Here is a 12,377-nt window from a genome sequence, read left to right as displayed (position 1 = left end):
ATTGAGAGACTTATTGTTACTGTTTTTGGCATATCCAATATGCGCGGGGAGCTTGCCAGGCTCTGTCGAGCAGGCTTGATACTCTCGGTAGCTTGCCGAGCTCTCCGAGAGGAGCGGAGGAATCGAACACGGGTCGGCCGTGTGAAAGGCAAAAGCCCAACCACTGTGCTATCGCTCCAGCCCTAGTCAAAAGCTACTGTCCATAAATATGAGGACTTGAACTGGGTATTAGATTCTGACACTGAGCAGAGAGCCTGTCTATACTCCAATACCATGCTTTTTTTTTTATAAATCTTTGTTGAACAGTCCTAAATTAGGTAATGAGACACTTCATAATTTATTTTTCAGTATGGTTTGGCTATCGGGGTCCCTTCTGATCCAGTACAAATTTTGTTATTGACTTTTCTAGGTCTGAAGAATGTCGACAGGATTTGGATAGCGGCTGTGTTGAAGGTATATAATAGCTCAGGTAGCATAGTCATTTTAACAATATTGATTCTTCCAATCCATGAACATGGGGTATTTTCCCATTTCCTGAGTTCTTCTTCTAGTTCTTCCAGAAGTGATTTGAAACTTTCATGGCATAGATCTCCCAGCTCTCTTGTTAATTTGATTCCAAGATACTTGATGCTTCTGGACACTATTTAAAATGGGATAGACCTTTGCTCGCTTTCTCCTCTAACTCATTCTTTACATATATGAATGAAGCTTATTTTTGCATAGCCACCCACTTCTCTGTGTTGATTAATTTAGGAGCTTTTTTTGTGGACCCTAATATTACATTAATATTCAAAGAGCCATGTCAAGAAAAAAAATTTCAAACCAATCTCCCTGATCAATAGTGATGCAAAAATCGTTAACAAGCGAAATTCCATAACCTACCAAATAAACATACACCCTGATCTAGTAGGATTCATTTCAGATTTGCAAAAATGGTTCAAAATATGCAGATCGATTAACATACCATATTAGTAAAAGGAAAGGCAGAAACCATATAATCATACTGATCGATGCAGAGAAAGCGTTTGACAAGATCCACCATTCAGTCATGATTTAAAAACCCTCGACAAACAAGGGGTGGAGGGAACCTTCCTCGGGACAGTCACAGCCATCGGTGGGGAGCACACAACCAGTGTCACCCTAATGGTGAGAGGCTGCGAGGACCCCTCTGAGAGCAGGCGCAGGCAAGGCCGTCCACGCTCTCCACTTCTCTCCGGTGCAGTACTGGAGGTGGCCACAGCAATCAGGCAAGAAAAAACAAATAAAAGGGAGCCCAACTGGAAAAGAAGAAATCCAGGTATCACGACTACAGATAACTCGGAAAGAGACAGTTGGTGAAACCATCACAAAAATTAATCTAAGGTCCAGGAAATGTTTGTGCTAAATAAAAAAATCTTCTTTTGCTAAATATGGGTCAGAGAGACAGTACAGCAAGTTGCTGCAATACAACAACAACAAACACAGCAACACAGGACACTGGCGGGAAACACCGCGGCTCTAGACCACACCGAAGGGCTGACAGTCTGTGTCCGGGCCCGAGCCTGGAGACAGCTGGCCTGTCCCTCACAGCACACGGGCCTCAGGGCCCGGCATCACCCGGGCTGCTGCTACTCGACAAATAACGACACGAAGGGCGTGTGACCCCTCGGCCAGGAGCACAGTCACGCCGGGAGACTCTCCCTCCAGCGTCTCCCCATCCCTCATTCCCTCCACCTTCTCACCTCTGAAGCCCCTAGGGACGCTTCCCGCCATCCCCACCGGATGCTGTTTGAGCAGCGCCTGGAAATACAGGGCTGAAGGGGTAGGAGAGACCTCACGGTGCAGAGCCGAGCTCCGCAAGTAACAATTAGTGCGGGGGCAAGAAACAGGCAGCTCCTAGCGGACAGCAGGCCCGAGCCAATTCTCATCCTCTGACGGTTTCTCTGTGGACAGGACACCTTATTTGTGGCGCGCTTCATTAGTCAGGCAGGAGCGGTGACGGGAGATTCTCTTCGGTCCTGCCTCAGAGACCCACTCTGCATCCTTCTCCTCAACTCTCCTCCCCCTGACTGTCCCCCTTTCCACGAGATTGCCCCAGACCTGTGGCCCTTGCCTCACTTCGCTCTGTCACCTAGCGTCAGTCCCATCTCAGCTTCCGGAACATTCCGTAATCCTACAGCCGTCAGAACAGAGCTCAGAAGCCCTCAGCAGACACACCTCTGCGGGGGTGGTCAGGGGCAAGAAGCTGAGATGAGACACTATCCCCTGCCTAGACCCCCACGATTCGTCACTTCCAGGAACGCTTGGGAACAAGCAAGCTGGAGGCGTATATGAATAATGTCACGGGCGGCCCAGAAGTGCAAGATCAAGATACAGACCGGGGGAAAACAGGTGAGGAAAACGGGCCCTGGGCCCATCCATACGGTTAATTCTTCATAAAAGCTAGCGCTCAGGAAACTGTATTTAAGATCTTCATTCATCTCCAACTGAACTGACACAAGAAAGAGACTTGTACTCAGTCTTGGGCACCTCCCAACAGTGCTCAGGAGTCCCTCCCAGGGGTGCTGAGCGGACCAGGCAGTGCCCGGGAGCGACCCAGGACCCAGATCTCTTGCAAAGCTTGTTCTCCCCCGCTGGGCTCTCTCTGGCCCCCAAAGGTTCTCTTTCACTGAAGGAACAAAGTGACCAGGCGCAGAGGTGCTGAAAGACTGAGCAGGGAATAAAATCCTAAGATGCCCCACTCCGTGGAACGAAAGATCCCCTGGCCAATTTTTAAGTAAGAAACAACAAACCAAAAAAGTATGATTTAAGCTACTGACCAAGATTCTGTTTTGTTTCAACACCCAATTTGGTGCAGGATGAGAACGGGCCTGTGCTCCGAGAGAACAGGACCAGAATAACTGCTGCAAAGTTCCCGAAAGTCACACTCTGGGTCTTCAAAGCTTAAACTCATGTTCACAAAGAGGGAAACCCAGTGAGAAACTATCCTTAAAAAACTAGAAAGTTCCTTCTCTTAGACATGAGTTTTGGTGGTACGTGACTGATGTATTCGATGAAAATAGGAGTGGAAAAATCAGTGACAACCTGAGATTCCACCCGCTCCCCAGAGGGGAATGAACGCTCCTCTTCGGTAGGTTACTCTTGGCTCAAGAAATGCAGTTACTATTAATATATATTTAAGGAGTTTTGACTTGGGGCTGGCGCGATAACACAGCAGGTAGGGCGTTTGCCTTGCACGCAGCCAACCCAGGTTCGATTCCCAGCATCCCATAGGTTCTCCCGAGCACTGCCAGGAGTAATTCCTGAGCACAGAGCCAGAAGTAACCCCTGAGCATCGCCAGGTGTGACCCAAAAAGCAAGGGAAAGAAAAAGAGTTTTGACTGTTTCCAGGCCCCCCGCAAACACCCAAACTGAGACCAAACAGGAAGCCAGGTGGGAGGAGACCCCTCAGGACTCTGACCTGCTGGTTGCACGTCCCCACTGCGCCCCTCCCCCACCCCCCGCCACAGGTCTCTCCCGCGTCCCCGCTCACCCTCGCTTGGCGCCGTGGCCCTCCTTGTCCTGGCCTTTCTCCTTCTCCCTCTTCTCCTTCTCTCTGCCTTTGCGACGCTCGCGGTCCCGCGACCCGCTGCGGGTCCTCCTGTGACTGGGCCGCTCGCTGCTCCGGCTGCGGGAACGGAGGCGCGCCCTCGACCAGGACCTGCGGGGAGGAGAGGTTCCATTGAACACGGTTAGCGGCGCCATGACCTGGGGACGCCCTGTGGTCACTGTCGGGAAGAACCCACTCTCAGTAAGTAAGTACACGTTTTCACTTTACAGGAAACAAATTTTTTTTTTCGCTTTTCGGGTCACACCCAACGATGCTCAGGGGTCCCTCCTGGCTCTGTGTTCAGGAATTACTCCTGGCGGGGCTCGGGGGACCCTACGGGATGCCGGGGACCGAACACCGGGTTGGCCTCGTGCAAGGCAAACACCCTCCCCGCTGTGCTCTGGCTCCAGACCCAGGAAACATTTGACCACAAAGTGTTTGTAGGTGAAAACCTCCCAAGCTGAAACCTAGGGGCCAGGAGACAGTGAAACGGGGAAAACCACCAGGGCTGGACCCTCTATGTCCCATGGCTCACGGAGGGCGGCCCTGGAGGGGACACGGGCTCACAGCCTCGGGCCACTGCCCCCATCTCCAGGCCCGCTGGCCCCGAGCCATGGGGGACCCCTCAGCCTCTGAGCACTGCCTGGGAGTCTCGCTCGTGGAGAGCTTGGAAGGTCTCCCCACACAAAACAAGCCTGAACCTCTGCTTCCACGCCTGTGCAACCGTCCTGTTCATTGCTAATGCGACAATGGAGCCCCTGTCACAGCAGTTACAGACCCTCTCTGGGACTTATTTAAAGGGAAGGTTCCAGGTCCCGCCTTAGATGCCAACGGGAAAACCTCTGCCGAACTGACAGCCCTACAAAAAATGATCTAAAGCAACAGAAAACGGAACAAATTTTTAACATAGTAAAAACAATAATCAACTTAAATTTTATTTCCAGCAAAAACAATCCTCAAACAAGAAAGTAAAATAAAGCTATTTTCAGATAACGGAAAATTAAAGCACAGTCATCAACAGCAGATCTTCATTATAATAAAGTAAGATTTTAGACTAAAAGGGAATTATGGTAACAGATAAAAACCTAAATAAGGCATATCCTTGAGCTATTTAAAGGACATCTAAGCGTTTAAAGTAAAAAAACTGCATTGTTCTACTAAGGAATTTTAAAGTACGAAACAAGAAAATAGAGATATATAGTAAAAAGTTTTCCACATTTCCTATGAGTGGTAAAATGGTGACTTCCTGTGTACTGAATGGTAAGGACCCATAAGTGCACAGAGCAACCAATAAACAATAACAAATGAAAAGAAGTCTATCTAAAATGCCAAAGCATGAACTGAAAAGAACACTCAAAGTAAGGCATTCGTCCAAATGAAGGAAACAGAGTACAAAGAAAAAAAGAGGGACCAAAAAAAGAAGATAAAATGGAAAAATTTTAATTCGAACATATCAGTAAACATAGTAACTGAAATAGAGCTTAAAAAGCAGTTTTTCCAAGTGAATTAAAATGCCACATAAAATATACAATTATATATTGTTTATAAGAAATGTACTTGAAATATATAGACCAGATAAATTTGAAGTCAAAAGCTAACTTCAGGCATATCGTGCAGTTGGCACGGAAGACTAGAACGAGTATATCAATACCAGACACACTGGCTTTCAGAAACCAAGAGCCTCACTCAAAATAATCCAGGATCCTTTCTTGTTATCAATGGGCCGGTTCACAGGTACAGAAATCACACAGAATAACTTTACCTGACCTCAACAGAATTGAAAGAATTCAGTAACACAAGTGGGAAAAACGGAAACACAGAAAATTTAAATTAGTAATACGTTTCTAAGTAATCCGTGAGTCAAGTAAAATTCACAGAAGAAATTAAAAAATATTTCAACTGAATGACAACGAAAACACAACATAAAAATGTGTAGGCTGGGAGTAAGCAAGGCTCAGGGGGAAGTTCGCTGACAGTTGCGGAGAGAGAGGGTCTAAAAGCAATTACCTCAAGGTGCTGGAAAAGGGGGAGAAGGTAAGTGGAAGGTGGACGGAAGGGGAAAACGCCAAGGAGCAAGGTCAAAGGAGCAAGGCCAGATAGATGAAGTGAGCAGAGAGCAGAGAGGCCCCGGGGAAGGCCAGCAGGGCCTGCCCCAGCCAAGCGTGCCCAGGGACAAGCCACCCCGAGAGAGACGGGAAGACACTGAGGGGCCCGGAGACTCCTGGGAGCAGACAGGCCAGCGGGTCTGAGAACTTGGGGATCCTGTGGGCGCAACGGAAGCTGCTTCTCATCACCAGCTGCTGTCAGTGAGGGAGGAGCATTTCTGCATCGGAAGATCTCCCACTCTTTTTTTTTAATTTATTATTTTTTATTTATTTATTTGGTTTTTTTTTTTTTTTTATTTTTGGGTCACACCCGGCGATGCTCAGGGGTTCCTCCTGGCTCATGCACTCAGGAATCACTCCTGGAAGTGCCTGGGGGACCATGGGGATGCTGGGAATCGAACCCGGATCGGCTGCGTGCAAGGCAAACGCCCTACCCCCTGTGCTACTGTTCCAGCCCCCCTCTTTTAAAAAAAAAAATATGTAATTTTGAGGCAGTTTAGTATCTGGTGCTAGGAATTTCTACATGGGTTGGGTTCACTACCCTAACTGGCAAACATTAAGTTTCCACTGAAATGTCTCTGGCCACACTCGCTTTGTTGTCACAGGTCTCTTCCCATCCAAAACTGTCTTCAAAGATTTCCCCCGATTTATTTCTAAATGTATTTTTCATCATCCACGGAGCGTAAAATTCTCAGCAGCTTCTTCTAAAAGACTCTGAGCAACAATCTGTCAGAAGTTCAAGTTTTCTGACTGAAGTGCAGGAACAGGGCTGGAGGCCCGGGCTGTGCCCCAGGAACCTCACAGTCCCTCTAGCCCCACCAGGAGCAACTCCTGAGCACTGTGCCAGGAGTACCCCAGCAGCTTTGGTGTGAACCCCCAAAAATTAAAAATACAGTAACAATAAAAATAAATGGGGTTCTCTTCCTGATAACCTCACTCCCTATTACATCTGACTCACCACATATAAATATATAACTCACTATATATAATTATGCATCTATATACTGCATCTATACTATAAACTCCTGAGCATCAGGTGTCCATACACACAACACACACACACACACACACACACACACACACACACAGAACTGCTCATGATAACAGTGGCTCTGAAAAGATTATTTCTTTTCCTTTTTTTCTTTCTTTTTTTTGTTTGTATTGGACTGTACCCAGCAATGCTCTGTGCTCAGGAATCCCTCCCGGCAGTGCCCGGGGGGTCAGACGGGTGCCAGGGATTGGACCCGGCTGGCTGCGTGCCAGGCAAGTTGTCCGCCCGCCGTACGACCACTCTGGCCCAGCCCGACCCAGTCATTTTCTTGCTCGCCGTCTTTTTTTTTTTTAATTTTATTTTTTTAATTATTTTTTATTTTTTTATTTATTTTTTATTAGTTTATTTTTAATTAGAGAGTCATCGTGAGGGTACAGTTACAGATCCATACATCTTTGTGCTCATGTTTCCCCCATACAAAGTTCGATAACCAATCCCTTCACCAGTGCCCATTCTCCACCACCAGTAAACCCAACATCCCTCCCCCCCTCCCCAGTCCCGTCTCCCCCCACCCCACACTGCCACTATGGCAGGGAATTCCCTTTTGTTCTCTCTCTCTGATTAGGTGTTGTGGTTTGCAATAAAGGTGTTGACACCATCTTTATCTACCAAGGGAGGGTGCGACCTGAGGTGAGGTGGGCTCCCTGGCTGGAGGGGCGGGAGTGGGCGGGCCCGGCCCTCTCCCCACAGCCCTCCCCCTGAGAGCCCTCCCTCACCAGTCCCTCTCGGCCTGCCGCGGTCCGTGGGAGGCTCAGGGGAGCAAACAGGTGTCCCCAGGCCCACCCTGCTCCCTGCCCACCGCTTGCCTTCACGCAGGCGTTCTGGAACGTTCTCCTTCCTAGAAATGCTGCTGGAGCGTCTGAGGAACCCCAGCAACGGGCTGCGAGCACTCGCTCACGACGTCCCTCCAAGGAGGTGTCTTTGCAGATGTCACATGGGAAATACCAGCGGCCGCCCCGCTGTGCCTTAATGTCCGTTATTTTAATTCTCTGCTTTGTAAGCCACAAGGAGCAGGAAAGTAACTCTGGAGAGAAGATACGTGGAGAGCAGCGACTCCACAACACGGAGGGGAGTGCTAGCCGAGGGCGTGCAAAAAAGACACTTTTACACGTTTACAGGCCTGTTCAGAATTTTAAGTTTTTTAAATTCTTGTCTTCTCATTTTTACTAAATTGTATATGTGCAAAATGTATCTATTTCATGTAAAGTTTTAAGTAGCACTGCACTGTCACTGTCACCCCACTGTTCATTGGTTTGCTCGAGCGGGCACCAGTAACATCTCCATTGTGAGACTTGTTGTTACTGTTTTTGGCATATCGAATACGCCACGGGGAGCTTGCCAGGCTCTGCCGTGCGGGCGGGATACTCTCGGTAGCTTGCCGGGCTCTCCGAGAGGGGCGGAGGAATCAAATCAGCTGCGTGCAAGGCAAATGCCCTACCTGCTGTGCTATGGCTCCAGCCAAAAAAAAAAAAACTTAACAATACTATTAACTTATTTATATACCTATAAAGGTAGAAAGTTAAACAGTTTTTGAAACAATTTTTGTCAGCTTAACACTGATGACAGTCCCGTAGAATTTCAGGAGACTGATTTTATTCATCGATGTACGTGAGGTGTCACCGACGCCACAGTAAGAATCAACAAAGGCTCTCGCGCGTGGGGTATAGAGAAACACAGCCGGGAACTCCAGCGGCCAGAGGAGTTTCTTTCTAGCGCACTGAGCTGCCCGGGGGCGGCGTGGGGCCCGGAACACTGGTGGGGGAAGCGGCTCTAGTTGTGGGTGCGAGGGACCCCAGACACTGGCAGGGGAGGCAGCTCTGGCGGGGGGCACGCAGGGGCCCCGGACACTGGTGGGGGGAGCGGCCCTGGTGGGGGGTGTGGGGACCCCAGACACTGGCGGGGGAAGCAGCTCTGGGGGGGGTGGGGACCCCGGACACTGGCGGGCGCTGCAGCAACGTGGCGTGAAAAGTCCCGTCCCAGGGCTGGACATCCCGCACCTCGGGGAGATAAAGACGTGCTTCACTCCCTCAAACGGGCCCTGCACGACGGGGTCATCCAAACCACATCCCAAGCCCCGGTTCTGCCTTCTCGTGCCCGTGCGGCTGACACCGGGCGGTTCGGAGGGAGATTCCGAGCGCCAACAGCCCCTCGGACTTGGGCCGGCCCGAGTGAGTTTCCACGGGAGGGAATCCACCAGGGAGAAGGAGCCAGAGCGGGGCCACCGCCACCGGACCAGACAAAGAGAAGAAACTCTATTAAAATAGAAGACATTATTTGTCCCTCATTCCTTAAATAAATACTTTTCTGATAAATCACTCTAAAAATCTCTAGAGTACCAAACTCAATATGGAGATATATTATAAACAAAGAAACATTTGATAAAAAATGTGGCACTCTAGAACACACAATATATAAGCAATAAATGGACAGCAAGATGTCCTATTACACCAGATAAATGCTTTCAATATCTACAGGATAGAAAAAATCACCATAGCATCCCTACAGAAAATGAATTACTGCCTTCAAAGACCAATTTGTCAAGTTTCTTAATTGGCTAATAAGTTCTAAACATATGTAATCAAAACAAATATCCTAATATTTTATCTTTCAATACAAATAACTACAATACTTCAAATGACCTCTTTAAGAGAAGCTCTATAAATAAAAACAATAGGTATCAAAAAAACTAGTTAAAATTGAATTTTAAAAATCACACATTAAATAAAAAAGCATGAATGCGATGTCAAGGTGGGCATGACTTTTAATTTCACCCTCTACCAAAACCTGAGGAAAACCGTAACAAAAATGGGGCAATTCTGAAAGGGCTACATTCTAGAAAACAGAGAAATTCTGAACGAAGTATTCACTGGTGCCTGGCAGCCAGAGAAACCCACAGACAATGTGAGCTTTAAGCAAGCATGATCCCACGAAAGGCTAAAAATGTCCAGCGTCCTCCACGAAGCCCCCGACATCCGGGAGTCTCGACCTCACTGTCCCACAGTGGAGTGACACTCGGGAAACTTCGGATCCACCTTGACTCCAACCCACCCCTAGACCTGTCTGGAACAGCTGACCCCGGAAAATCCTCAGATCACTACGAACAACAGCAGAAACAACCCGAGTCCATGGAAGGCACTTATAGGACAAGGTCAGGAAGAGAAAAACAAAAAACAAAAAACAAAATTCAGGTCATCCAAGTAGGTCCCACCAAACACGGTCGGAGCCCAACCAAGTACGACTCGAGACACGGGTCAGGAGTTAGGACCCAAGAGAAGATACCTGACAAAGTCAAAGAATCCGATAATCGGTTAAAAGATGAGGCAACAACTACCCACTCCCTGAGGCCCCAGAGGAACAGGGGTAAGAGAACCAACGTGATCATGATCTGGGAACACGCGTGGAACTCACAGGGCTAGCGGGGAACGGGTGCGAGGGCCCCGCGGGAAGGAGCGTGCTGGGCCGAGCGCCCAGACGCGGCCTGACCGGGCGGCCCCCGAGGGAGAAGGGGGAGACTCGGGCTGGCCACTCGCACGGGGGGTCAGGCACTGCCTCTCTCCTGGCGGGAGGAACAAGGAACAGCCCCGACAAAGCTCCCGGGGAGGAGAGTCCAGAACGTTCTGTGCAGGCAAACAGTCCTTCTAGCCTCAGAGCTGCAGGCAGGGACAGAAGGACAGATTTCAGACAGGCGCCAGGGCCAGGCTGCAGGACGGCAGGTCACAGGGAGACGACCAGGGGGATCGGAGCATGTGGGGACCCCCCAGATAGGAGAGCAGGGAAGTGAGCAGAGGGGCGGGCACTGCCCTGGCCCGTCTCCGCAGCCCCTGGCCAAGTCCTGAGCACTGCCGGCGGGCGGACAGGCTCCCAGAGCGGAAGCAAAAACACTGGACCGGATAAAAAGCAAACAGAGATCAAGGCGGTAGGTTGGATCCAAATATGACACTCAGTGAACATCCACCACAAACATAACCGAGAGAAGAGAAGACCACGGGGCCGAGCGGCACAGCCCAACTCCCGGGACGAGGCCCTGCAGCAGGACAGCTCAGGGACCGAGGCTGCCCGTGAGAGCCCGTGTGCGAGCGGCAGTCGTGTACAGAGCATGTGGGAGCCAGGGGTGCTCGCGCGAGGGACACTCTGTGAGGCGGGTCGCCCCGTGGAGAACACGACGGTTCTGAGCACGGAGCCTAGAGCACAACGACGGGAACGGGATGTAGGGGAAGACGGGAAACCCGGGCAGGCTGTGGCTGGATCCCCACAGGGGCCGAGAGGCGAGAGGTTTCCCAGGGGGAAGCACGGACCTGGACAAACGGTGACGCTCACTTCTCTGCCCACACAGCATTCATTCATGTTAAATACCCCACGGTATCACATCAAACAAGCCTCACGGAGAGTCCTAAGGACAGTCTTAACACAGTTTGAGGACAAAAGTTATTGATATTTGAATTATGCTCTAACTACACAAGAAAGAAATACAAGATGACAGCCAGAAAAGTCACCAAATATGAGACCTACCAGAAAAATGCTTGGAAGGTAAGCAACGTATTTCCGTATTATCCATGGGAAAGAGGAAATCACAACAAATTCCTTACAGTATCTGAATGAACAAACACTGAAATATGACATGTCAAGAAAGTGTTGGATATAGTTAAGGCCCAATAAAAAGGAAATTTTACACACACAAAAAAAAAGATGGCGAAAAAGAAGAGAAATACAGGGGCTGGAGCAATAGCACAGCGGGGAGGGCATTTGCCTTGCACACGGCCGACCTGGGCTCAATTCCCAGCTTCCCATATGGTCCCCTGAGTACTGCCAGGGGTAATTCCTGAGTTCAGAGCCAAGAGTGACCCCTGAACATCGCTGGGTGTGACCCAAAAAGAAAAAAAAATACATTTGAAAAAACAAAATTGATGAATCGGAATATCAAAAAAAAAAAACAAAGTTGATTCTTAAAAAATGATAAACAATGTCAATGAACTATCGGTGGAGATGACAAAGAAAAACGGGGAAATGACAACTAAGAAGTCATGGATCCTGTAGCCCAGGGACCTCTCGTCCAGCGGCTAAAGGCTCCGGGAAGAGCCTCCGTCACAGACCAGCAGGGACCGGGCACAGGGCCTGAAGCGGCTGCTCCCTTGAGGGGGCCGGGACAGCGGGCACTGGAAGGAGCCCCGGCAGCCCCGAGCAGTCAGGGCGACACGGGGTCCTGGCCCCGCAGGGCAGCAGGAGGCCTCGGGCGCGAGCCCAGAGAAGGACGCTGGGCAGAGAGAGGCCGTCTGACACTCGAACTGGGGCAAAGGCCACGTGGCCGGCCAGGGGAGGAGACGGTTTCAGGGGCCCCCACAGCAGGGACAGCACCTGTCCTGCTCTCAGCACACAGGGGGCCCTCGGCAACGCGCAGGACCCAGACACGGAAAGGAAACAGAAGGAAACGGCCCCACCAGCCAGCGGCGCTCCTGGGCCTGGCGCGGCAGGAGAGCTGGCCAGCCGGGAGCGGCCACGCAGACTCCGCAGAGCCTGCAGCCAGGCCAGGCCGGAAGGAGGAACTGGACACTCCGGTCATCAGCTGACCGTCTCCGTGGTTCCCAAGCCGTCCAGGCGCCGGGGAAGAAAGGCCGCGACACCTGAACTCCCACACAGCCTCGGGCAGGGCTGAGGC

The 12,377-nt window shown here is 50.2% G+C and overlaps 1 protein-coding gene across 1 annotated transcript in view; it reads right to left on the bottom strand.

The window, feature by feature from the left end:
- RSRC1 (arginine and serine rich coiled-coil 1) overlaps positions 1-12,377 on the bottom strand; it is a 249,302-nt gene that overhangs the window by 172,424 nt on the left and 64,501 nt on the right. The window contains exon 4 of the mRNA XM_055128339.1: positions 3,512-3,679. Within this exon, the coding sequence (XP_054984314.1) occupies positions 3,512-3,679 (168 nt within the window). The remainder of the gene's footprint in view (positions 1-3,511; positions 3,680-12,377) is intronic.

This window comes from Sorex araneus, chromosome 2 (assembly GCF_027595985.1).
Source record: "Sorex araneus isolate mSorAra2 chromosome 2, mSorAra2.pri, whole genome shotgun sequence".
Classification (NCBI taxonomy): Eukaryota; Metazoa; Chordata; class Mammalia; order Eulipotyphla; family Soricidae; genus Sorex; species Sorex araneus.
This window is presented reverse-complemented; position numbering and strand designations above follow the sequence as displayed.